The sequence below is a fragment of the Oncorhynchus masou genome, chromosome 33 (genome assembly GCF_036934945.1).
Source record: "Oncorhynchus masou masou isolate Uvic2021 chromosome 33, UVic_Omas_1.1, whole genome shotgun sequence".
NCBI classification, from domain to species: domain Eukaryota; kingdom Metazoa; phylum Chordata; class Actinopteri; order Salmoniformes; family Salmonidae; genus Oncorhynchus; species Oncorhynchus masou.
In genome coordinates, this window is record NC_088244.1 from 45,286,457 (window position 1) to 45,312,777 (window position 26,321).

Sequence of the window (26,321 nt, forward strand, 5' to 3'; positions counted from 1 at the left end):
TTTGAGCATGCACTGGAGGTTTCACCTCACCTGGTTAATAGGCTGGCAGCTTTACGGCCCAGACTCCAGCCTAATTACAGGTGGACAAAGCAAGGCCTCTTGATGGGCTCTGATACAGAGGAGTCGGAGTGTGGGAAAAGCAAGCGTTCCCTTCTAGATCTCCAGGAACAGATGGGACGGAGATGAGGGTAGATGGGTAGATGCTAGACCTCTAAAGAAAGCCTGGAGAACAGACAGATGGATGGGTTGCGAGGTGGATAGACACATGGACGGGCAAGAAGAGATACACACAGAAATACAGTATTATGTGACAGACAGGCAGACATGCAGGCAATGAGTTTGACAGAAAGAGGGGTGATGACAGGGGGACAGCTAGGGAAGAGCCTTCCTTCTCACAAAGCAGGAGCCCCAAAGCCCTGATATCAGACAGCGGGTCCTGGGGCCTCATTTATAATCATTGGGTAAATTTCACACAATTTCTGCACGAGTAACTTCTGAAAAAAGTCTGCGAACTAGAGGTGTAACCGTACATGTACCCGGCTCTGTAATGGGACCTCGGTTCAGTCTGCACACCCAAATGAATACAAATATACAGTATATAAAAAACTAAAAACACTTGACCTATAGGTCTATGCCTCTTGAATAAATCTGACCTTAAGAAAATATTTCAGGCAATTCCATTAAAACAACTAGAACCTATGCCTTTTGTGAGACGCAGCTGGAAGCTAGTTACGTACGATGGTGAGTGGTGGGGATGATAAACCAGAACTAGAGGGTCCGCCATCGTTTAAATATCCAGCTTGGGAACAGTTTGGCTTCCACGTAGGTTACAATGGCGAATCGACAAGAGTTGTGGATAAAACGTCAACAGTATGTCAACGAAAATAGCCTACGCAGCTGCCAACACCTCAAATATTTTGATACATTTACAACGACATCAACCCAGTAGACATGAGCAAGAAGGAAATGCAAAGAAACATCACATTGTCTCCCCTCTGCATTCAAGCACCGGGTCAAGGAAAGAGTGATAGGTAGGCTATGTTCATATTTTTTACAGCCTGGTTTATAGCTGTGGATATGAGTCAGTTTGCACTGTTCTGTGAAGGGAGTAGTACACAGCGTTGTACGAGATCTTCAGTTTCTTGGCAATTCCTCACTTTGGATAGCCTTAATTTCTCAGAACAATTATAGACTGTAGAAAGTTCTTTGTTTCTGGCCATTTTGAGCCTGTAATCGAACCCCCAAACGCTGATGCTCCAGATACTCAACTAGTCTAAAAGAAGGCCAGTTTTATTGCTTATTTAATCAGGACTACAGTTTTCAGCTGTGATAAAATCATTTGCAAAAGGGTTTTCTAATGATCAATTAGTCTTTGAAAATGATCAACTTGGATTAGCTAACACAACGTACCATTGGAACACAGGAGTGATGGTTGCTGATAATGGGCCTCTGTACACCTATGTAGATATTCCATTAAAAAAAATCAGTTTCCAGCTTTAATAGTCATTTACAACATTAACAATGTCTACACTGTATTTCTGATCAATTTGATATTTTATTTTTATTTTAATATACAAAAAAATGTTTTTCTTTCAAAAAGGAGGACATTTCTAAGTGACCCCAAACATTTGAATGGTGGTGTACATTAAATATATAATAATTAATATACGCCTACTGTACGATAGCTAGCAAATTAATTTGCTAAATAACGTGCCTAGCTGGAACTTCTGAAGGAACATTTTTTATTTATTTCCAGAAGCTAACCAAACAAAAACATCATTACTTTTACAAGACGTGTTTGTGCAGTCATGTGCATTAGCAGCACAACTTATTTACATTTGTTTTTACTTACACTTGTATGTTACATCCATATATTGAAGTTGAGGTTTTAATTTTTGGCAGACTTTTTTTAGCGGATGTACAATCGTCGCAAATTGAATTATGGGGAGTTTCAGGCCCCAAAGTGAACATAATTTGTACACTCGCAAACTGGACTAAAAAGGAGGACTGAGGGGCTTACGTTGCAAACTTCCCTTGCTTGGCTAATCATTTGGACCGCCCTCCAAGATGGTGACTGGGATTCTCCCTAGGGTATAAGGCAAGGGTAAGTGGACGAGGGTGTGTCTTTGCCCTCCAAGATGGTGACGGGGATTCCCCAAGGGCATAAGGCGAGGGTAAGTGGACGAGGGTGTGTCTTTTAGGAGTTTGAACCGCAGCCAGTGTATGACTGGGAAAAATCCACTTGAACGGCCTGCCAACTGGTAATTACTAATTCCTCTATCGTCCTGACCACCCACTTCTCCCACATGGTGACCTCTGACCTCACCGATTAAGGAAATGGCCTTTATAACAGCATTTACGGCAGTTAAATGCAACAAAACATTTATAAAAAGCAATCTTTGAATGTGGTTCATGTTTATAAGCATGATAGTTGTATTTTTCGTATTGGTATTTACGACTTCACAACTGGTAAATTCCCACCACCCACATGGTTACAAAACACAGCGTCAGAGTAGCAACGTGAGAGTCCCAACATTACAATCCTGTTACAATAGACCATGCCAGGAAAATTGTGAATGTTGAACATTGTGAATGGGATTTAATTTTCCCGCTGTAGCGAAAAGTGTCCCCAAAACTGCAATACGTACCACACCTCTACTGCGAATGTACAAAAATATTGAGATTTCTAAACTTGGCACACCCAACACTTGTGCATGTTTCCTTTTATAAATCAGACCTGTCATAAAACTGTGCACGTGTGAACAAGCATTGTAAACCCTGCCTGGGAAACACCCATTCACCTTTTAAGTAATGCCATTTATTTAATGTAAAATTTGCAACTATTGGAATTACGCCACGGTAGTTTACTTAATTGTGATCACTTTTCTGTAGAGGTGTGGTCAGAATGTTTTGATATTTTGCAGTGACTTTTTCAAACTAAACATGTATGCTGCCTGTATAATGAGTGCCTGTCTGTGCATTCTGCAAGATTCCCAGCCAACATGTCCAGGTGGGCCCCACCTGGGTTTCATATGGGCATACCAACTGGGTCACACATTGGAACACACACTTGGGCTACATCATGTGTCCCACATGGGCCCTGGATCATTGTTTTATGGGCTATAAGTGGCTATCTGGTGTTATTCTTTCAGGAATTATGATCCAGACCCAGCCATGTTAACCACTTGGGTCACCCACAGGCAAACCCATGTGGGCAACAACATGGGTCCCAAATGGGCCCTTTACCATGTTTTAAATAGACTGTAAATTGGGTTTCAGTTGTGAATATGGTCAGGGACTATTTCTGGGACCCATTTGGGCACACCTGCAGTCACGCATGGGTATGTGGGCTACAAAATAGGTCCTACATGGGCCCTGAGTCATTTTTAAATGGGCTGTAAGTGGGCTATCTTTGTGAATATGGTCAGGGAATGCCTCCATAATGGCTGTGCAAATATCAGAATTTCTAATTACTTTGGTAAAGTGCTTAGTGTTGAAATTAGCAGCGTTCTGTTTTACAGTCTCAAGGACTCGGTGATCTAATGGTGAAAGCACGATATCATACACAATATACAAGTAGAGTAAAAACAATATAGGGGCTTCATCCCAAAAGAAATAGGACACGTTAAGCCTGATACAGAGGCTTTCTGAACGGACACCGGTGGCAGGATTTCTCCTCCAATCTATAGGATACCTTAATTGGAAAATATTGGAATTATAACTAGGCCTATACTGGATTTATTACTTTGCCCCATGCTTCTCGAGCTTGCACTTTCTAGCATGTAGCCCAGGCCTGATAAGTTGATTGAGACAAATTATAGATACCGTTGATCTTGAGAGCCCCGGCAAGAATCGGGCTCTGCTGCAGTTTATTAGAGACGATTGAGAGGCAAAAAGAACATTTACGGACTGAAGTAGAAATGAGTCTCTACCAAATTCCTCCGTAGCATCTATAGGCATTTACAAACGGTCCCGATACAGCTTCTTTGGGCATTATTGTCTAGCAGCATATATAATGCACTTCCATGAACAAATGAAGAAGCCTGGCGTGGATGACAGGTAAGCCGAGGAAGTGCTCTACTTGCTCCCATGGGAGCAACCCTGGTCACGCATTTGGCCACCTGCCACAATCACCAATTGCTTCTATTCAGTGTTATTCAACAAGCAAAAGTCAACATCCTTTGAATATGCCTATTCTTGCCCTAAACAAATAACCTAGGATACTTTAGGTGTCAGTTCTGACTTGTCATATTGTCGCTGCATAGGTTTAGGCTACAAATCCAGAGCCACTTTTACCAAAAGCCTATTGTTTAACGTTGATAAGAAGCACACACGGCCAGTTGTAAAGGCTATTAGTAAGCTTAATAGAATGCTATCATTTCATCTTCAGAGCCTGATTTGTAGGCCTACACTCAGCCTGCCCAAACTGGCCATCATATCATTCGCAAAATATACATTAATACGGCTCGCAAAATGATAGCCTACTATTGATTTTGCCCATATTTATATGAAAATACAATTGTCCGTATCTAACAAAGTATCATATGATGTTAGGCCTATTTACACTGAACAAAAATATAAAAACACAACAATTGGAACTATTTTACTGAGTTACAGTTCATATAAGATTTCAGTCAATTGAAAAATGTGGCACTAATCTACAGCTTTCACATGACTGGGTAGGGGCACGGTAATGGGTGGGCCTGGGTGTACATAGGCCCCCTCACTAGGGAGCCAGGCCCAGACAATCAGAATGAGTTTTTCCCCAAAAAAGGGCTTCATTACAGACAGATATACTCCTCCGTTTCGGCAGCTGTCAGGGTGACTGTCTCAGACGATCCCACAAGTGAAGCTGGATGTGGAGGTCCTGGGCTGGTGTGGTTACACATGGTCTGCGGTTGTGTGGCCGGTTGGACGTACTGCCAAATTCTCTAAAACCATGTTGGTAGAGAAATTAACATTACATGATCTGGCAACAGGTCTAGTTGACATTCCTGCAGTCAGCATGCCAATTGCATGCTCTCTCAAAACTTGAGACAGCTGTGGCATTGTGTTGTGAAAAAAATGTCTATATTGACATAACCTGAAAGGCCGCTGAGCAAGGAAGAAGACACTGCTCCAAAACCGCCATAAAAAAGCCAGACTATGGTTTGCAACTGCACATGGGCACAAACATCATGCTTTTTGGAGAAATGTCCTCTGATCTGATGAAACAAAAATATAACTGTTTGGCAATAATGACCATCGTTATGTTTGGAGGAAAAAGGGGGAGGCTTGCAAGCCATAGAACACCATCCCAACTGTGAAGCACGAGGGTGGCAGCATCATGTTGTGGGGGTGCTTTGCTGCAGGAGGGACTGGTGCACTTCACAAAATAGATGGCATCATGAGGTGGGAAAATTATGTGGATACATTGAAGCAACATCTCAAGACATCAGTCAGGAAGTTAAAGCTTGGTCGCAAATTGGTCTTCCAAATGGACAATGACCCCAAGTATACTTCCAAAGTTGTGGCAAAATGGCTTAAGGACAACAAAGTCAAGGTATTGGAGTGGCCATCACAAAGCCCTGACCTCAATCCTATCAAAAATGTGTGGGCAAAACTGAAAAAGCTTGTGCGAGCAAGGAGGCCTACAAACCTGACTCAGTTACACCAGCTCTGTCAGGAGGAATGGGCCAAAATTCACTCAACTTATTGTGGGAAGCTTGTGGAAGGCTACCCAAAACATTTGACCCAAGTTAAACAAACAATTTAAAGGCAATGCTACCAAATACTAATTGAATGTAACTAAACTTCTGACCCACTGGCAATGTGATGAAAGAAATAAAAGCTGAAATAAATCATTCCCTCTACTATTATTCTGACATTTCACATTCTTAATATAAAGTGCTAATCCTAACTGACATAAGACAGGGAATTTTTACTAGGATTAAATGTCAGGAATTGTGAAAAACTGAATTTAAATGTATTTGGCTAAGGTGTATGTAAACATCCGACTTCAACTGTACATACATACGACTGTTCAACAGTTTGAGGTCACTGAGAAATTCTTCTTTTCCATGAAAACATACAAGACGTTGACAAGGTTAAATAATGAATTTTAAATCTAAATAAAAATTGTGTCTTAAACTGATTTCGTCAAAGAAACCTCCATTTGCAGCAATTACAACCTTGCAGACCTTCGGCATTCTATTTGTCAATTTGTTGAGGAAATCTGAAGAGATTTTACCCCATGCTTCTACCCCATGCTTCCTGAAGAACCTCCCACGTATTGCCCAGCGACAGCCCCGAAACCTGAAGGATCTGGAGAAGGTCTGTATGGAGGAGTGGGCCAAAATCCCTGCTGCAGTGTGTGCAAACCTGGTCAAGAACTACAGGAAACATATTATCTCTGTTGCAAATTGCAAATTGCAAACAAAGGTTTCTGTACCAAATATTAAGTTCTGCTTTTCTGATGTATCAAATACTTATGTCACGCAATAAAATGCAAATTAATTACTTAAAGATCACACAATGTGATTTTCTGGATTTTTGTTTTAGATTCCGTCTCTCACAGTTGAAGTGTACCAATGATAAAAATTACAGACATCTACATGCTTTGTAAGTAGGAAAACCTGCAAAATCGGCAGTGTATCAAATACTTGTTCTCCCCACTGTCGATATTCCATTCAAATTCTGCCGTTTCCAAATACAATAGTCATTTACAACATTAACAATGTCTACACTGTATTTCTGATCAATTTGATGTTATTTTTATGGACAAAACGTGTTTTTCTTTCACAGTCAAGGATATTTCTAAGTGACCCCAAATTTTTAAACGGTAGTGTACATTCTGCCCTTTTTTCTTAATTCAGACTCTAAATTGCCTTTGAGTGCCCAGTAAAAAGAGATGAAACGTTGGGAGTGGGTCAAATATGGAGCTGTGCTTGTAATAGCGCCGGGTGTTTACAGAGGACTTGTAAACACTCCTTTGGGGGGAGGCTGCTGTTAGCGAGATAAAAGCATTTCTTGCGTGCTCCCGTGCAAGGTTTTGGAGTGGCCCGTACTGCGGCACTGAAGCGCTGTGGAGCGAGTGCGAAACATGATGCCTCCAGGCATCTAGCTACACCGTGGAGCTTTAGAAGCACTTCCCGACCATGAGATGCCAAGCAAAACATACATCCTCAGCATTCCAAGTGAACACTAGAACAAATCATTTCCTCACCATCTCTTCCTCGCTCTTTCCACTTCATTCGCACTTATCCTCTCTCTCACCTTCCCCATGCATGTTACACAAAGACTCTTTCCTCCCCACCTAGCTCCGCTAGGCATCCCTGGGCCTCTCCGAGCTGTGGAAATGTCAAGAATGGGAAGAAAGAGGATACACTGAGCGCAGAGGCAGGTAGAGCCTTGTCCGACTGTACTAACATCTCCAGTCTTCTCGATGGGTGGTTGGCTGCTCACAGAGGATGGGATCCAAATTGACTATCTTAATTAAAGACTTTGCAACTTTGAAGCCTCAGAGCTCATTCTTCAGAGGAATGCCAACCAATCGCCTGGCTGAAATGGTTCCCGGAAAAAAAAAAATCTGGATTTGTATCTAACCACGAGATGCCCGGATATGTACTATGCAATAAGTGTATAGCAATGCAATATATTACAATTTCAAATACATTGCAAGTTAACTTGAATAAAGCTTGAAAAGTTTCATAAGGTTTCATTGAAACAGGACACGAAAGCATATGTTCTCTTCACTAGTCCACACATTATTTTATTTTTTTGCAGTAGCATGCATAACACTAGGCCCTCTAGCTGGTTATGTGAAATATTGGGCTACTCTGGCCATGCTAACAACCTCTTCAAACACAAGGCACCCACAACAAAAAAGGACACATTCTAGATCTATATAGTAGTTGCTAGAGCGAAGAAACTCCCCTCTTCACAACAAAAATAAATAAATTAAAAAAAACACGTAAAAAAGGTACAAAAAAGGTTAGCAGTACAGTGTTTCTTGCTTCGACAGACAAGCAAATTCATTTTTGCATGCCAAACTCAACCAAACTCTATAAGCAAACTGTGACCATTGGAATCACCTGCTACCACGAATGAGTCATGCACCGACTATTTTCACCTGGTATTTGAGGCCTTCTTATGAAGTCTTACTTTGACCAGCATTGTCACGCACCAGCTGAACAGCAACAAGCCACGCTTGATGGCAGAGGTCAGATAGGGGCATAGTCACGGACTCATTAGTCACGGGTATGGGTCTTCTTATAGTGGCTGACAAATGGGTTCTCTACAGAAAATACCAAGAGGCAAACCTTTTCAATTAACTCTTATTGCAGTGGGGACGTTTTCGGTATCTACAGCTACAGCTGGCTAAAATCTATTATTCGTGTCCTTTTTTCTCCCAAACTCAGGAAGCTCCTCGAAAAACTATGTTCTCAAGTGCAGAAAAGTCTGATCTAATCATTTGTTCTCCACTTCAGTTTCCACCTGCTACCGACTCTGCCTCTGTTTAGATAAAATGAGAAAGGCTGTCTCTTAATGGCACCAAGGCTTTGCCACTAACAGTGGTGTGAACATAAAGGTCAACTGCTAAAAGTGTGTGAGAAATGTCATCCCCAGTAAATGACTCAAAGCTCCGGGTTATATGTAAAAATACTTAAGGAGCTCCCCTGACTACATAACATTTCCCACTGACAAGGGTCAAAGGTTAGGGTTGAAGCCTCAGGGAGGTCATTTACTGTCTCTGAAGGTGTTCATCAAAGGGGACACTGTCTACCTCCTTGAGGCCTGACAGATCATTGAAGGGCCGCACCACATTCACCATGACAACCAACATGCTTAGACACTCAGGTGTCCCAATTTGTCTGAGTACTGGGAACAGAGTTATGGGTGTAAACCCTACAGCTATGAGATTTCAGACACCACCTACTTGTGATGCATGAGAGCAGGGATTGTGACTTTACAATGTGACTGCCCAATACAACTGTCAGAATAACCTTAAAATAATCACATTAACTAGCAGGTGGCCACTCCTGAAACACATATTTCAATTTCCATGAAATTGACTCTTCTCGGGCTAATGTGTGAAGGTTTAGCAACAACACATTCAGTTCACCTGGCTGGCACTTGCAGCCATATTAGATGGGACACAGAGATGGGGTGTCTATTCCATACAGTCCTGTTGAGACAGAGAGAGAGAGGAGACAACAAAATGGCCGGCTTACCGTCCACACAGTGCTCCACCTCCTCCAGGTTACGCAGGGTAATCCTCATCAGGCTGGAGTTGAGCATCAGCTCATTCTTGTGCGTTGGCCACATGAACTCCGGAGCCAGGTTGACAAAGAAAATGCGCGTGTCGCCAGTGGCAACCTGGTTGTCGCAGACCTCAGGGTCCCCAAAGCCACCAATCATCACCTTGTTTCCACCGTCCAAAAGAACCTCGCCATTGACCATGGTCTTTCCTTTCAGGTACCGCCATACCCTCACCTTTACCAAGGCCATGGAGAAAGACAGTGGGGGGGTTTAGCTCTGTATTGAGGCTGTAACTTTAACGGTAGACTGAACAAGATGACATCATAGACAGGATATGATGTCTGCAAGTGGAACGTTGTCATATGGTTTATGCTGTCATTTTGCAGTCTAACTTAAAGCAAACATTTAATAGGAAAAGTATTTTGCAATAATTTTTGTCTAACACATATATTTCAGCCAGGACTCCAGGACTAATCTAAAGTATTGCAGGGACTTATTCTCCAAAGCACTTACTGTAATACAAATGTAAAAAGGGCCAAATTGTATACATCACAGAGTAACAGGGTTGAATAATGACTTACTTTCCTGGACAACATCTCCTAAACCATAATCTTATTTCCAACAGAAGAATTTGCATATTCATTGATGGGTTTTCATTTCACTTTATGGGCTGGTGTCATTTGGTGGTCTAGATCCCAAAATGCGACAACTTATCTACATCCCAAATCATGAGCCAAGGAACCATAGACCAAACAGCAGGTTGCAGATCTGGAAGAACGCCGACTGCAACTGCTTTTTTTAAATTTACAATGAATTACCAAAGGAATTCCTCAATGATAGACAATGCGGAGGGGTTTGTGGCGGACTGTTAATTGCAGGATTGGCTTCTGTCATTGGAATAACTTGTTTGCAGCACAACAAGCTTTTCACGCACCAATTTGAATATGTATTTATCCATCTGTTAACAGTGCACGTTACTACATGATTTTGCAACCAAGGCATCAGAATCTCAGGTGCAACCTACTGCCAGTGTGCCCTAGAGCAAGGCCCTTTACCTCATAACCTGCTGCAGGGGCATATATTTGTGGCTGACAATATCGAAAAATATTCATTCTGTATTTTTATGTATTTTTATCATCATTTTTCCTACTGGTATAATGGTTTGTCATGTTTGCAAAAAAATGTAGGTTATTGCTTCCAGAGAGATGCATACCGTTTTCAACATGCCACGAAATGGACCACTGACGATACAAACGGATGCAGTTTGCAGGAGGTCGGTCAAGGGCACTGGCAGGTGGTTCACAGCATGTTTGAGATGATTAAGTGGCAGTACGTCCAGTAGCTATATAATTGATGGTTTGATGGTAAAAACTTTAATGAACACGTAAGATATGGATCTTTAGTGTTGTGCTCCGTGACAAGGTAATTGTCAAATACTACCTCATGGCTATAAATAAAGAAAGTCTGAAGAACCGCAAATGTAACGCCGTATAGCTAATTCAAGCATTTAAATCATTAGAGCTCAATTGACCTTCCCTTTGAATACAGTTCTTTGTGTTCCCTATGTATGTATAAAAGGGTTTATTATCCTAAAATGCGTAATAAAAGTAGTTTGTTGAAAGGGGCGATATTGTTACTTATTTGTTCAACTTTTGCCTTTATTTTAAGCTTTGCGAATGTACGAGTAAAACTGATGCACTGATTCGAATGACCGCAAATGAACAAAATATTCCAAATGAAAAGTGGGCTGGTATTTGACAGGTGCCCCCTTGGCGTTACATGTAATCCTACTACGTTGTAACGTTTTCAACGCGACTATGTTCAAGACGGTTAAAGATTGAGCAGCAACCTCATTCAACAGAAATCTATGAACTCACTCAGACTTACCTTGCATGAGTAGGTATTGTGCACTGGGTCCATGTTCATGATTTCTTCAACGGTGCCAGTCAGAACCACGTTCGCCTCCTCTTCCCTTTTCTCCAAATCTTCCTCCGGGCAACTTTCATGACCCCGTTGACAGAAAACCGCGACTATCATCAATGCCCACCCGTACAAGCGAGTTTGCTCTGAACCCATGGTCACGAAAACGGAGAACAAAAAGTTGCGGACAAAATTAAATCTCTGCGACGCAAAGTAGCCTAGAAATCGATGTCGCAACAATACTCACTATTTCGGTTCGAGTAATGCTTCTGATTTCCCTACTGACCACGAAGCTCCCAGTTTCAGCCAGAACTCATGCATCTACTGCGTCGGGGCCAAGCTGCCTGACTGGGAGCCGGCAGGGAGAGAAACGGGTTCTCTCTCTCGAGGAATGCGCTACACTTCAGCCTCTCGATTGTTTCACAGTCACCCCTTCTGATTTGCATGCAGTCTGAATTGCTGACACGACTGGTGAAGGGGACCTTGGTTTTCAGGAACGCTGCCGAAAGTGGTGTAAAACGCCACCCTTCGGAGAAAGGACGCGTCCAATAGAACAAGTGTAGAACCAAAAAGGGACTGCGCTGTGACAATGAAGTAGTCTATGCCTATATTGTTTAGTTAAAGCCTAATCTAAACTATAAAATAACAATTTACAAACAGGCCAGAACTGGAAATAAAGTACACCTTTCCTAAGCAATCATATTATGGATCTTTGTTAAGATTTCCCATGATCAACATCTGTAAATGCTACCATTATGTCCCTTTTGTTAGGAATGGGTCACTGTGTACATTTCCACGCTTCACAAATTAATTAAATAGCCTGCCGGTCATTCTATACGAGCAAAATGTCGGGTTTACGGTGCGCTCTCGAAAACAGGATATTTGTAACGTACATCGCATTGGTCCGTACAATTGCTCGTATTTTAGCGCCCCAAAAACGTAATACTTCCAGATCAACTGTAATATCAATACCATTGTAAAGCACAATTTTTCCCCTTTCCAACAGAATCAATTACATGACCTAAACGCTGCCCGTTTCTGCATAATACAAGCAGGCAATGAGCCCTTCGGGTCTTTTAAAAATAGCTGGTGGGGAAGCGAAACTATTGCATGATAGTGAGAAGGAGAGATGTTGTGCGAAAATTGCTTTTTTTCACTAGATCTGTCCAACTTATCACCTTATCGCCTCTAAAATGTAAATAAAGAGTTTATATAATGTGTCATTACATACCTATTTGAAGGTTTGTCGAAATTGAATCTGGTTTTTAGGGCGGTGCTAAAGTGATCTTAGAAGTAAACAGCGGCTTTGAGAATGATGATCGCATGCAATGATGATGAGAAAAATGACTAGGTATCCCCCCTCCCTTACCCCGTCACTGTCCATTTCTTGTTTTTAAAGGATGATAGAAGTGCTACAGATTGTAAGACAGAAATAGTTGCTTTATGCGTGCGGTAAGTTACGAAATGACATGTTAAGATGTAACGGAGAGTCAGTTTTTTCAACTTTTAACCTCCAATACTATAGAGCCATTACCATGTCGACCAACGCTTGAATAGAAACAAGTTCACACCCCCGATTTTGACGTCAACACAGTCACTACAGTCCCATTAGTTTTCTTTGTAGCCTCGTTTGAATGTTGCGGTTGCCCACATTTGTACGGAATGGGTTGAGTTTACGTTAGAGATTTGTTGGTGGTTTACCTCGTATTTCTGGAGCCCTTCCCCGTTTTGTGTCAATCTTGAAAGTAGACCTATTCTAAGCCTATTCACAATTAACATGTCAACATCAGGAACGAACAGAACGCAGCATGACAGGCCGATCGTTTGATTGTACCCTTCTTTGCCATAACAAAACACAATTTTGCACTAGGCCTACTAATTTAGCACCTTAATAAACCATTGGGCCACCCGTTGCTGGCTTTTATGAATGCCTATTATCCCTCCCAATCCATGGACGCATTCTGAAAAGTGAGTGCAAGCAGTGTTTGCTGTTTTATTTCATTAAATATCTATGACAATGTGCACATCCCAATTCTGCACCCAATTTACTTTGCTGGAACTCAATGGATAAAACCAAGAACTCCCTTTTTAGTTTGTTCTCCTGTTGGCAAAGTGACTCCTTTTTGTAGCTAGATAAGACTACTTTTAATTTGCACGCCTTAATCTACATCCTGGAAGCATTTGTTGGGCAGAATGGCAGATCTTCCACTTTGCCAGCTCGGGGATTTGAACCATCGACCTTTCAGTTACTGGCCCAACTCTTTTACCTGCTAGGCAACCTGCCGCATGTCCAAAAACAATGGATTTTCTTAAACTCTACGGATTAAGTAGACTCAACAGCATATAACTATTTCAACACAACAAGTCTGTTTTTCAGAATTGTCAGAGGACAAACAGGTTCCGGGGCTATAGAACTTCCCGAAGTTGAACTTCAGTGCTCACTTTTTCAAAATGTATCTATTTGGATTTGGGCTATTTGATAGGATTAAATGCATAGAAATAGAATGATTAGAATGGGCGAATCATTGACTTGAATGGGGCTCCCGTTGTATTAATTTCATTTGCATGCATGTTATCCTATCCAGTGTTGCCAACTCCTCAGTAACGAAAGTAGCTATTGGCATGCCCTAAAAGTCACTAGAAGTCTCTATATGATGTAATCACCAAATTTGCATAATGTGCATGTAATTGTGATGGATGCTGTAGGAGAGAGGAATAACGTTGTGGGAGAGACAAAAAGACAGTAAGAAACACCCTAAATATGTTTAGAACTACAAATGAGCAAGCTGCAGAGAGTAGCACACACAGCAAATAAGAACCAGATATTTGAGGCCATACTCCTCCTTCGTCAGTACTCTATGGACTCCATTGTTAATCCCCGTCATAACAGAGGCATCGTCAGTCCCCATCCCCAGGAGTTTCTCTTTGGTAAGACAACACTTCGAGGAAAGCCACAGTAGCACGGGGCTATAGATTGGCATCTCCTCCCTCCAACTCAACAAGCCCCAGAAATGTTGATACAACTGTCTACTTGGTGTCACTAAAGTACCTTATCACAACCCCCAGGTACTTAGAAACGCTTACATCCGTGGACTCATCGAGTAGGAGGCTGAAACGCTGCTCACCCACGTCTGCAACCAACTTTTTCAGAAAGTATGGTGCTAAAACAACATTTCTGTGCACTTTGTCCTGTGCATTTTGAAGTGGGTAGCAGCAGTGGAGTCTGAGAACGCAGCTCTATATGCTTTCCAAAGTGATCACATGCCAGCATGGAACAGTGTTCAGCGATAGCTAATGCCATGGTGGCCTCAGCGTTTTTTGCAGAGTCAATTTTTTTAACCATAAATGGCAGCTTATTTTGGGTGGTACTGTTTTTAGGCTTTGCCTTTTGAGTATGTTTTTGAGTTGTCATGTGTTTTTTACATCACTAAGTTTGGTGTAGAAATCAGCGTTACAATACAGGCAGTATGCCCGTGTATCATCCCCAATAAACGGCTTCAACCAGCCTTTGAATTCAGGGTTTGAATCCCACTCCTTTCTCTATTTTTGAGTGTACAGTTTAGACTGAGACATGATGAGCTAGCCAGCTAGATGTTTACCTTATGTCACAGAGAGGCGCACACACACAGTGGACAAGGTAAGTGACTGAGGCTGTGTGAGTCAAATGCAGTGATTTATTTTTTTGCAGTGATTTATTTTAGACAAAGAACATTTTACATTTGCAATCCCGCCCGGAATGTAAGTCAGGGCGGGATCAGCCAGCAGCGGCTTCACGAATGCGCGATTCATTTGCAGTCTGGACCTGGAGGTGTGAACATCTCCTGCTCTGACTACAGCTGGGAGGGACTGCTGCACGAGGACTGGGCCACCTGTGAGTGCTTTGGGATGGGTTGGGGCCCACGCCAGCACCCGCTGCTCATTGAGAAGAGTCAGAACAATACGTGCTTTCACGTCAGAGTCTCCAAAAGTCTCCAATAACACCAGAAAAAGTTACTAGATTTGTCGCTAGTCGATTTTTTGAAAATGTGTTGCTAGAGGGGTCTGAATACTCGCTAAATATAGCAAAAAAGTCACTAAGCTGGCAACACTGATCCTATCTGATAGATGAAAAACAGAGCACAGGTTAATTATCACCAGCGGCAGCCATGCGTGTGACCTGAATTGCACACCTATGATCAAATAGTACAACTGTATGCCAAGAGGGGGCAGCCTGCACATAGATTGATGAAAAGATAACAAATGGAATATGGAATTGAATTGATGCTGTCATCTTTATAGTGCTTTTTTAAATTTTCACATTTGCAATATAGAAAGTAGACAGCAGAGGACAATGTTCCTGAAAACCTCTGAAAAAAGTCTCTGATAGTTATAGCTACAGCCAGGGTTTTTCCTGGTCAGGTCACATGGTTAGGAAACCCTTTTGCCCTTATGTTTTCTAACACTAACAGCACAAAGGGAAAACTAATGTCTGAATATTATGGGCGGAGTCAGAAAGTTGGCTGTCAGAAGTGTTACAATGTAAATTTCCTTTTAATCCGTCTGTCTGCATATTTCAAGACAAGACATATGAGGGTGCAGTGAGATACCCGATGGGTTGGATACTTTTCTCATCAATCATATTGAAAAAAATGTATACTTAACTGGAAATCAACCAATCCTCAATCGTTAACACAATGGAAAGGTCAAATGCTTTATTATCGGAATGTGCGTGGGCGACGGAGAGAAACTAAATGGTGCAGTTTGAGGCTATGTGGCGTAAAGAGATGCGGGCCCTGGAGATGTGAGGCAGCGGTGGTGTTATGGATGTTTGAGGCTATGTGGCGTAAAGAGATGCGGACCCTGGAGAGCGGTGATGTGGATGGAGGCTCTGTGGCGTAAAGAGATGCGGGCCCTGGAGATGTGAGGCAGCGGTGATGTTGTGGATGTTTGTTGTGGATGTTTGAGGCGGTGGTGTTGTGGATGTTTGAGGCTATGTGGCGTAAAGAGATGCGGGCCCTGGAGATGTGAGGCAGCGGTGATGTTGTGGATGTTTGAGGCTATGTGGCGTAAAGAGATGCGGGCCCTGGAGATGTGAGGCAGCGGTGATGTTGTGGATGTTTGAGGCTATGTGGCGTAAAGAGATGCGGGCCCTGGAGATGTGAGGCAGCGGTGATGTTGTGGATGTTTGAGGCTATGTGGCGTAAAGAGATGCGGGCCCTGAGGCAGCGGTGATGTTGTGGATGTTTGAGGCTATGTGGCGTAAAGAGATGCGGGCCCTGGAGATGTGAGGCAGCGGTGGTGTTGTGGATGTTTGAGGCTATGTGGCGTAAAGAGATGCGGGCCCTGGAGATGTGAGGCAGCGGTGGTGTTGTGGATGTTTGAGGCTATGTGGCGTAAAGAGATGCGGGACCTGGAGATGTGAGGCAGCGGTGATGTTGTGGATGTTTGAGGCTATGTGGCGTAAAGAGATGCGGGCCCTGGAGATGTGAGGCAGCGGTGATGTTGTGGATGTTTGTTGGCGTAAAGAGATGCGGACCCTGGAGATGCAGCGGTGGTGTTGTGGATTGGCATAAAGAGATGCGGGCCCTGGAGATGTGAGGCAGCGGTGATGTTGTGGATGTTTGAGGCTATGTGGCGTAAAGAGATGCGGACCCTGGAGATGTGAGGCAGCGGTGATGTTGTGGATGTTTGAGGCTATGTGGCATAAAGAGATGCGGGCCCTGGAGATGTGAGGCAGCGGTGATGTTGTGGATGTTTGTGTGCATCTGTATGTTGCCTTTTGTATATGTATGTTTATATTGTAAAAAATACTAAACAAAAGTAAAACTACAGCCCTCCATAAAAAGATACTACAGTGACCTACACTGTCAGCAGGAATGTCTGTAGCCAAACAAGGAATTTATTAGGCTGAGATCTATCTGTTTAGCCTGAGAATTGTTTCCTGATCACATGAAAAATCATGTTCTCCACCACCAATTGTCTTTTGACAGCACTCATTGTCGCACAAATATTTCAACCCAAACACCCCAGAAAGTAAATAGGCTTTAACAAGCAGTCAACCCAGGGAATACATTTTCATAGCCCCCTTTGTAGCTGGTCTCTCTTAGCTCCCACGTCAGTTTTTATGAGTGTGTTTCGTTGTAGACTGACTGCACTCAGCATTGGCATTTGAAAACGTAGTGAATTGGCACATTGCAATGCAGTGGTGTGTCTTGAATGACGTGTTGTTCAAATGGTTCTTTAGCAATACCTCTGGAATAAAACAACACATACATCGGACAGTGTATTATTATTTATCCCTTTGAAACATCTTGTGAGTGATGACTTTACACGTGAGGAAGGATTGTGCCGCTGGAGAAGTTTGAACCGATTCAACTCAGGGTCTTCTGGAAACAAAGACTTGTGATGTGACCTGACGAACGGTATGCAAAGGCTCAGCCGTTAGTCATTTAACAGGTTGTGATTTTGGTATATTCCTATATGTCATCACCATATTGTCATTCAGTGACATTGTAACGAGTGCGCTGAGAGTTGGGAAGAAAGTACAGGGAGTGAGTGTTTTCATAAATAAACACAACAATGAACACGAAACACAAACAACGCGCCAACATGAGACAGAGTCAATAACACCTGAGGAAAGAACCAAGGGGAGTGGCAGATATAGGGAAGATAATCAATGAGGTGATGGAGTCCAGGTGAGTGTCATGAGACAGAGTCAATAACACCTGAGGAAAGAACCAAGGGGAGTGACAGATATAGGAAAGATAATCACAGAGGTGATGGAGTCCAGGTGAGTGTCATGAGACAGAGTCAATAACACCTGAGGAAAGAACCAAGGGGAGTGACAGATATAGGAAAGATAATCACAGAGGTGATGGAGTCCAGGTGAGTATCATGAGGCGCAGGGGAGTGAGACGATGGTGACAGGTGTGTGGGATAATCAGCAGCCTGATGACCTAGAGGCCGGAGAGGGAGTATACATGACAGAAATGTTGACGGTATATGCGTTGTGAAAAGTCCATTTGCTTGGTGCTCTACATACAGTAACATGTAAGTGATATCCTCACTGTGCAGCTCACTCAATAATGCACAATGTCACCGTGGTTATATGGTGTATTTGGAAAGTATTCAGACCCCTTGACTTTTCCCACATCTTGTTACATTACAGCCTTATTCTAAATGGAATAAAAAAAAATTATACACACAATACCACAATAAACAACTAAAATATTAAATTTACATAAGTATTCAGACCATTTACTCAGTACTTTGTTGAAACACCTTTGGCAGCGATTACAGCCTCCAGTCTTCTTGGGTATGATGCTACAAGCATGCCACACCTGTATTTGGGGAGTTTCTCCCAATCTTCTCTGCAGATCCTCTCAAGCTCTGTCAGGTTGGATGGGGAGCATTGCTGCACATCTATTTTCAGGTCTCTCCAGAACTGTTTGATTGGGTCCAAGTCCGGGCTCTGACTGGGCCACTCGAAGGACATTCATAGACTTGTCCTGAAGCCACTCTCCTGCGTTACCTTGGCTGTGTGCTTAGGGTCGTTGTCCTGTTGGAAGGTGAACCTTCACCCCAGTATGAGGTCCTGAGTGGTTTGGAGCAGATTTTCAAGAATCTGTACCTTGCTACTCATATTTCCCTCGATCCTGACTAGTCTCTCAGTTCCTGCCCCTGAAAAACATCCCCACAGCATGATGCTGCCACCACCATGCTTCATCGTAGGGATGGTGCCAGGTTTCCTCCAGATGTGACGCTTGACATTCAGGCCAAATAGTTCAAATTGGTTTCATCACACCAGAGAATCTTGTTTTTCATGGTCTGAGATTCCTTTAGGTGCCTTTTGGCAAACTCCAAGCGGGCTTTCATGTGCCTTTTTACTGAGGAGTGACTTCCGTCTGGCCACTCTACCATAAAGACCAGATTGGTGGAGTGCTGCAGAGCAGGTTGTCCTTCTGGAAGGATCTCCCATCTCCATAGAGGAACTCTGGAGCTCTGTCAAGAGTGACCATCGGGTTCTTGGTAATTTCCCTGACCAAGGACCTTCTCCCCAATTGCTCAGTTTGGCTGTGCAGCCAGCTCTAGTAAGAGCCTGGGTGGTTCCAAACTTCTTCCATTTGAGAATGATGGAGGCCGCTGTGTTCTTGGGAACCTTCAATGCTGCAGACATTTTTTGGTACCCTTCCCCAGATCTGTGCCTCGACACAATCCTGTCTCGGAGCTCTACGCACAATTGCTTCAACCTAATGGTTTGGTTTTTGCTCTGACATGCACTGCTAACCTTATATAGACAGGTGTGTGCCTTTCCAAATCATGGAAACAGGATGCACCTGAGCTCAATTTCGAGTCTCATAGCAAAGGGTCTGAAAAACCTGTTTTCGCACACACGCATACACACACGCACACACACAAAGACCGATAACAGGGCTTAAATGACCCAACCTCTGTTTGTTTTCTGAGTGTCCCTGATATGATGGAAACACTCACACACAGACATGTAAACACTCACACAGCCACCCACAACCCTCCCCATTCTTATGTAAACCCACATCACCAATGTCACCTGACACACATACACACAATGCAGTAGACAGTGCAGCATTATAACAAGTTTGTTTTTTACAGGGGACAGTGTTAATTTCCTTTATCAGGTATTTGCTTGGGAACATGATAGCAAACCTCGCCTGCTTGGCATCTTGACACTTGGTGTCCAGTGTCCCAGCCTGCCCAGCAAACCCTAGCCACTGGCTCTCTGTGCCTCTTTACTCACTGTAGAAACAGCAAGTAATCCCACTCCGACAGTTAAATCTCAATTGAGCATGACTCTCAGGGACACTGATTATTTATTTTAGAAATAGAGGAGATATGTTTTGTGTGTCGGTGTGTATGTCGTTAAGTGTGTGTGTGCATTTCTGCACGTTATGGGTATGTGTTTGCGTCAGGTATGCAAATGTGTGTGCATGCTGTGTGCAAATACATCGGTGGGTATATACTGTAAGTGTGCGGCCTCATTGTTGACGACAAGGCAGCTAAATAACGCAACATGAGCGTGAGGAGGTGGACTGAACTCTTCACTTCAACCTCTCACACTGAACCCATTCTTCACTTATTCAAGAGCTGCTATCAAATAAGAGGAAGTCCAGGGAGCCTGGTTTAAACTGCTCTGAATGAAAGGAGCAGGAAACCCAATTGGCCCTAGGTCAAACAACAAACTGATTATAGAACATTGGGTTTTTGTTGTGGTTCCGGGGTGAGAATACATGCTGGTCCTGAACCACGATGTTCCAGAAACACGTCTCATAGTGTTCACCAGATGTTAGAGGAACGTTATCCTAACCTCATGTTGAACACACCAGAACGTTTATCATGACTAAAGGCTGCAAGGCAGCACTTTGTATAGGCTCCCAGAGTTGGAGAAGGTTGTGTCCTGTCTCTCCCGTCTTGGAGGGAGATGGACAGACGGATGGAAAAGGGGGTGGGGGGGATGCTTTATTCCAGAGAGAAAGAGGGGGAGAGAGAGGGAGACAGAGAGAAAAGAGAGACACACTCTTATCTACTGTTTGAGCAGAGGTGCAGGGTTTCCTGTAGTCTGTCAATACAGTCAACCAACAGGCAAACAGACGCCATCTGGATGCATTGTGGTGAATGGCAGAGAGGCACTACAGTTTTAGTGCCTTCAAAAGTATTCTTGACTTTTTGGTGGTGTTACCGCCTGAATTATACATTGATTAAATGTAGATTTTTTTTGTCAATGAAAAGAGGACATGTCTTGAGCCAATTAGTAATCAACCCCTTTGTTTTGGCAAGCCTAAATAAGATCAGTAGTAAACATTTGCTTAACAAGTTACACAATACACTTCATGGACTCTCACTCGGTTTGCAATAATAGTGTTTAGCATGATTTTTGAATTACTATCACAACTCTATAACCCACACATACAATTATCTGTGAGGTCCCTCAGTCAAGCAACCACAAAGATCAGGGAGGCTCGCAAATCTACCTATTGGTAGATGGGTAAACAAAAAATAGCAGACATTGAACATCCCTTTGAGCATGTTGAAGTTATTAATTACACTTTGAATGATGTATCAATACACCCAGTCACAACAAAGATACAGGCAATATTCCTAACTCAGTTGCCGGAGAGGAAGGAAACCTCTCGGGATTTCACCATGAGTGACTTTAAAATAGTTACAGAATTGAATGGCTGTGATAGGAGAAAACTGCAGATGGATCAACAACATTGTAGTTACTCCACAATACTACAACTTAATTAGATAACTAGCAAGTTAAACTTAGCAAGTGTTAACGCAAACTTATTACATTTTCATGCAGAAAAAAATATGAAATGCCTAAGAAATCTCTTGCTGCGTTTTGTAAACGCAGATCAAAAAGGCTTCTTATTGTAATTTCTGTGCAATATCAAACTTTGTGCTTCATTTGCACTTCTCCACTCAGATGAGAATTCACAAACGGGCCATTCTATCAGCAGACAGTGCTTTGACTCTTGTGTAGCTTTTTTCTCCAGTACTTTTTTGTCTGTGTAGGCAGCCAGCCTACTATTTGTTGGTAAAATTCAAGATGAACTTTAAGCAAAAGATTAGGAAATGAAGCTGACTACATTCTGTCTATGATAAACATTAGAAATATGATGGCCATGCATTGTTATTTTGCAATAAATACAGTGCTTTTGTGATCTCATTTACTGTGGCTGCCAACCAAATAGCATTGCACTTCTGTTGTCATTTGTTTATTTTCTGCCAAATGCGTTGCACTGATGTATTTTCTGTGAAGTTACAGGTCTGTGAGAGCCAGAAATCTTGCTTGTTTGTAGGTGACCAAATACTTATTTTCCACCATAATTTGCAAATAAATTCATTAAAAATCATCCTACAATGTGATTTTCTGGATTTTTCTTCTCATTTTGTCTGTCATAGTTGAAGTGTACCTATGATGAAAATTACAGGCCTCTCTCATCTTTTTAAGTGGGAGAACTTGCACAATTGGTGGCTGACTCAATACATTTTTGCCCCACTGTAAATGTTGACTCACCCTGCTTGTAGACTAGTTGAACACCAATGCCAACCTCTTTTTCATGTTAGCAAATGGTCTATGGCTCTTTTATACAGTACACTTTAAGTTTTTGTTGTTATAGGCTACTTAGCAAAAATGCTCGCTAGCCTAACTTCTATTCATGGACAACAATGAACCAGCTAAGTTAGAGAGCTAGTTAACGTGAACCTACTAGCCTAACTTCCATTCATAGGCAACAATGAACCAGCTAAATTAGAGAGCTAGTTAACGTGAACCTACTAGCCTAACTTTCATTCATAGGCAACAATGAACCAGCTAAGTTAGAGAGCTAGTTAATGTGAATCTACTAGCCTAATTTCCATTCATGGGCAACAATGAACCAGTTAAGTTAGAGAGATAGTTAACGTGAACCTACTCGCCTAACTTCCATTCATGAGCAACAATTAACCAGCTATGTTAGAGAGCTAGCTAGTTAATGTGAACCTACTAGCCTAATTTCCATTCATGGGCAACAATGAACCAGTTAAGTTAGAGAGCTAGTTAACGTGAACCTACTCGCCTAACTTCCATTCATGAGCAACAATTAACCAGCTAAGTTAGAGAGCTAGTTAGTTAATGTGAACCTACTAGCCTAACTTCCCTTCATAGGTAACAATGAACCAGCTAAGTTAGAGAGCTAGCTAGTTAACGTGAACCTACTAGCCTAACTTCCATTCATGGGCAACAATGAACCAGCTAAGTTAGAGAGATAGGCTAGTAGGTTCACGTTAACGAACTTCCATTCACTGGCAACAATGAACCAGCTAAATTAGAGAGCTAGTTAATGCGAACCTACTAGCCTAACTTCCATTCATGGGCAACAATTAACCAGCTAAGTTAGAGAGCTAGCTAGTTAATGTGAACCTACTAGCCTAATTTCCATTCATGGGCAACAATGAACCAGTTAAGTTAGAGAGCTAGTTAACGTGAACCTACTCGCCTAACTTCCATTCATGAGCAACAATTAACCAGCTAAGTTAGAGAGCTAGTTAGTTAATGTGAACCTACTAGCCTAACTTCCCTTCATAGGTAACAATGAACCAGCTAAGTTAGAGAGCTAGCTAGTTAACGTGAACCTACTAGCCTAACTTCCATTCATGGGCAACAATGAACCAGCTAAGTTAGAGAGATAGGCTAGTAGGTTCAGGTTAACGAACTTCCATTCACTGGCAACAATGAACCAGCTAAATTAGAGAGCTAGTTAATGTGAACCTACTAGCCTAACTTCCATTCATGGGCAACAATGAACCAGCTAAGTTAGAGAGCTAGTTAATGTGAACCTACTAGCCTAACTTCCATTCATGGGCAACAGTGAACCAGTTAAGTTAGCTAGCTAGTTAAACCTCTCAGGCCAGTGGCACAATATATTAATTTATTGTTAGATCATGGGCCTTTCCTCAGAATTATACAGAGAAGTTTAAATCCCCATCTCCATCTATGGCTTAGGAAAGGGCCAATTTAGCAAGCTAGCTAGTACAGGATATCAACACAAGCAGACCAGAAACAGACACGTTTTTCTGAAAATGAAGTTATGCAAAGGAAGTGATTTGGCTTCAGACCAAACTGGCCTCTCTTGGGGGGGTGTTTTGCTGTACCAGGACAACCCACAGTTGAGCTTAGCTCAATGCTGATTGGCTAATTATTTTATTGTGTTATCAAGGGAGGTCAAATCCTTGCTGGCAGTGACCTACTTGGTGTGTGAACTGCTGACTGCTCATAACTTACAGATGGTTGTTGACACATCAACCAAGATCAAGAGGCAGGGACATGTGTGACTTGTTTTGGTAATCAGTGGTTGTATTGCAAGGGGAGTTGTTTCACCTCTCTTAGGCAATCAGCTATTAGTACAGGGACTTGTGCTTTCCTGCTCTGCAATGATCAATTAGTGTTAGTTCTTCAGTCTCCCCTGGGCAGTTGTGTCAATGGCAGTTTTGTCAGAGAACTAAGATGGTTCTGGGGAGCTGTTTTAAGGAAGGAAAGAGGGGAAAGGTCCACACCACTCTCTCACTTGAGTATCTTAACTAGTTATTTTAGATCTCATTTTACTCTCTTGTCAACTGTGTGTGTGTTTTCTATCCCAGTTCGCTCCTCTCCCTGTAGGCTTTACAGACGGTCCCCACCACTTGGCTGCAAACCCATCTAATTTAGTGTACCCTGCGTGCCCAATTCCGTGTCTCTGGCAGCATTTGGAACTGCCGATCTGCGTTCAAGAACGCAGCTTTCATCTCAGCCTATGCTGCCCTTCAGTCCCTTGAGTTTTTTTGCCCTGATGGAGACGGATCACCCCAGGGAACACTGCTACTCCAGCTGCTCTTTCATCCGACTGTTTTCTCTCATAGTCTGAGAGCATCTGGTCATCTCGGTGGTGACACTGTCTATCTCCTCATTTGAATTCCATGCTGTCACTTGTCCACTCAAGCTTAACATTATCTATTGCCCACCAGGTGCCCTTGGAGTGTTCCCCAATGAGCTTGACACCTTGATGGCACACCGCTCTTTGTACTTCGTGACTTAACTTCCTGACATCTGCCTTCCCAACTCTCTTTCCTCTCTTGCCTCTTTTGACCTCACACTTTCCCAATCCCCTCCAACTCACAAGGCTCATACACTTGACCTAATCTTTACTAGAGGCTGCGCACATACTAATCTCACTGCCCCCCCCCCACCCCTCCAGGTCTCTGATCACTACTTTGTTTTCCTTTTCTGTCTTCCTCCAACCCCAACCACTCAGCCCCGACCCAGGTGTTAATGCGCTCGCTCTCTCCCACTACTCTCATCTTATCATATCTCTCTTCTGCTAAATCCTTTTCCCTCTTGTCTCCTGATTCTGTCTCTCCAACCGTATTCTCCTCCGTTTCCGCATCCTATGACTCGCACTGTCCCCTTTCCTCCCGGCCGGCCCTCCCCTTCTGCTCCGTTTCCGCATCCTATGACTCGCACTGTCCCCTTTCCTCCCCTCCCCTACTCCTCCGTTTCCGCATCCTATGACTCGCACTGTCCCCTTTCCTCCCAGCCGGCTCGGTCCTCCCCTTCTGTTCCGTTTCCGCATCCCATGACTCGCACTGTCCCCTTTCCTCCCAGCCGGCTCGGCCCTTCCTTCCTGCTCAGTGGCTGAGTGACTAGTTGTGAGCTTACAGAACAGGACAGCTGAGTGAAAATGGAGGTGAACTAAACTTTTGTAGTACCCATCTTCCCTGTAGCAGTCACAATGTTATTTGTCATCTCATATGACTGCCTGTCTTGACTGGAGTAACATAGATAAGCTAGCCAGTTATAGCTAGCTAGGGTAATTGAGACTACATGCTGCACTTTCTCCCCAACCCCATTCAGATAGAACAGCCTAACTGTTAGTTGTCTGTTTTAGCCTACTCCTTCTCATTTCGTTAACTTTTTTAAATTCTGTAATTTTATTCCATCTTGCATTGCATTAGTTAACTCTCACTGCACTTGCTACACATTTAGCCTATTTGTTGCTTTGATTGGCCTACATAAACAACAAGCTACACACATGAAGGCTGCAGGCTGCTGGTCTTTCTATGGGGTGCACTACAGAAGTTAGTTTTATTAAATGAGTCATTTGAAATGTCATGGTATATCCTTGTATGTAACAATGCCACAATTTTAATTAAGAAAAAACAACAACATTTTCAGTATTCAAGTAGGCCTACTGTATATACTCACATGTATTAAAATATTAACTTTGGCTATTGTAATATTCAAATAACGGTGCACATCCCTACAGTACAACAACTTAATTGTCCAGTCAAACCAACCCAGGTAGTAAGGGAGGCTGTTTTAATTATGATGATGATCATGTTAGGGTCAAATATCCAACATGAGTAGGCACTCCTGGGTTAGCTTCTGTTTTGGAAGTGTCTTTGTTACTGAACATTATGACATTTTATTGTATGGCAGAATCCCACTAGCGATTACTGATGATATCAACCACTGTGTAGACAATGTCAACCTTTTCTAACTCTCCTTCTGTCTCAGAGCCAGAAAGCCACTACTGGCCTCTGGATGAGCACTTCCATGTCCATCTGCAGGTGCTGTTCGTGATGCTGAATGATGAGGTCTTTTGAGATCCTTGAGCCATCTGCAT

The 26,321-nt window shown here is 42.8% G+C and overlaps 1 protein-coding gene across 1 annotated transcript in view; it reads right to left on the reverse strand.

Moving 5' to 3' along the window:
- LOC135527407 (agrin-like) overlaps positions 1-11,586 on the reverse strand; it is a 567,339-nt gene extending 555,753 nt beyond the window's left edge. Inside the window, 2 exon segments of the mRNA XM_064955939.1 lie at positions 9,213-9,474; positions 11,128-11,586. Of these exon segments, the coding sequence (XP_064812011.1) occupies positions 9,213-9,474; positions 11,128-11,316 (451 nt within the window). The 5' untranslated portion in view covers positions 11,317-11,586.
- Between the last annotated feature and the right edge of the window lie 14,735 nt (positions 11,587-26,321).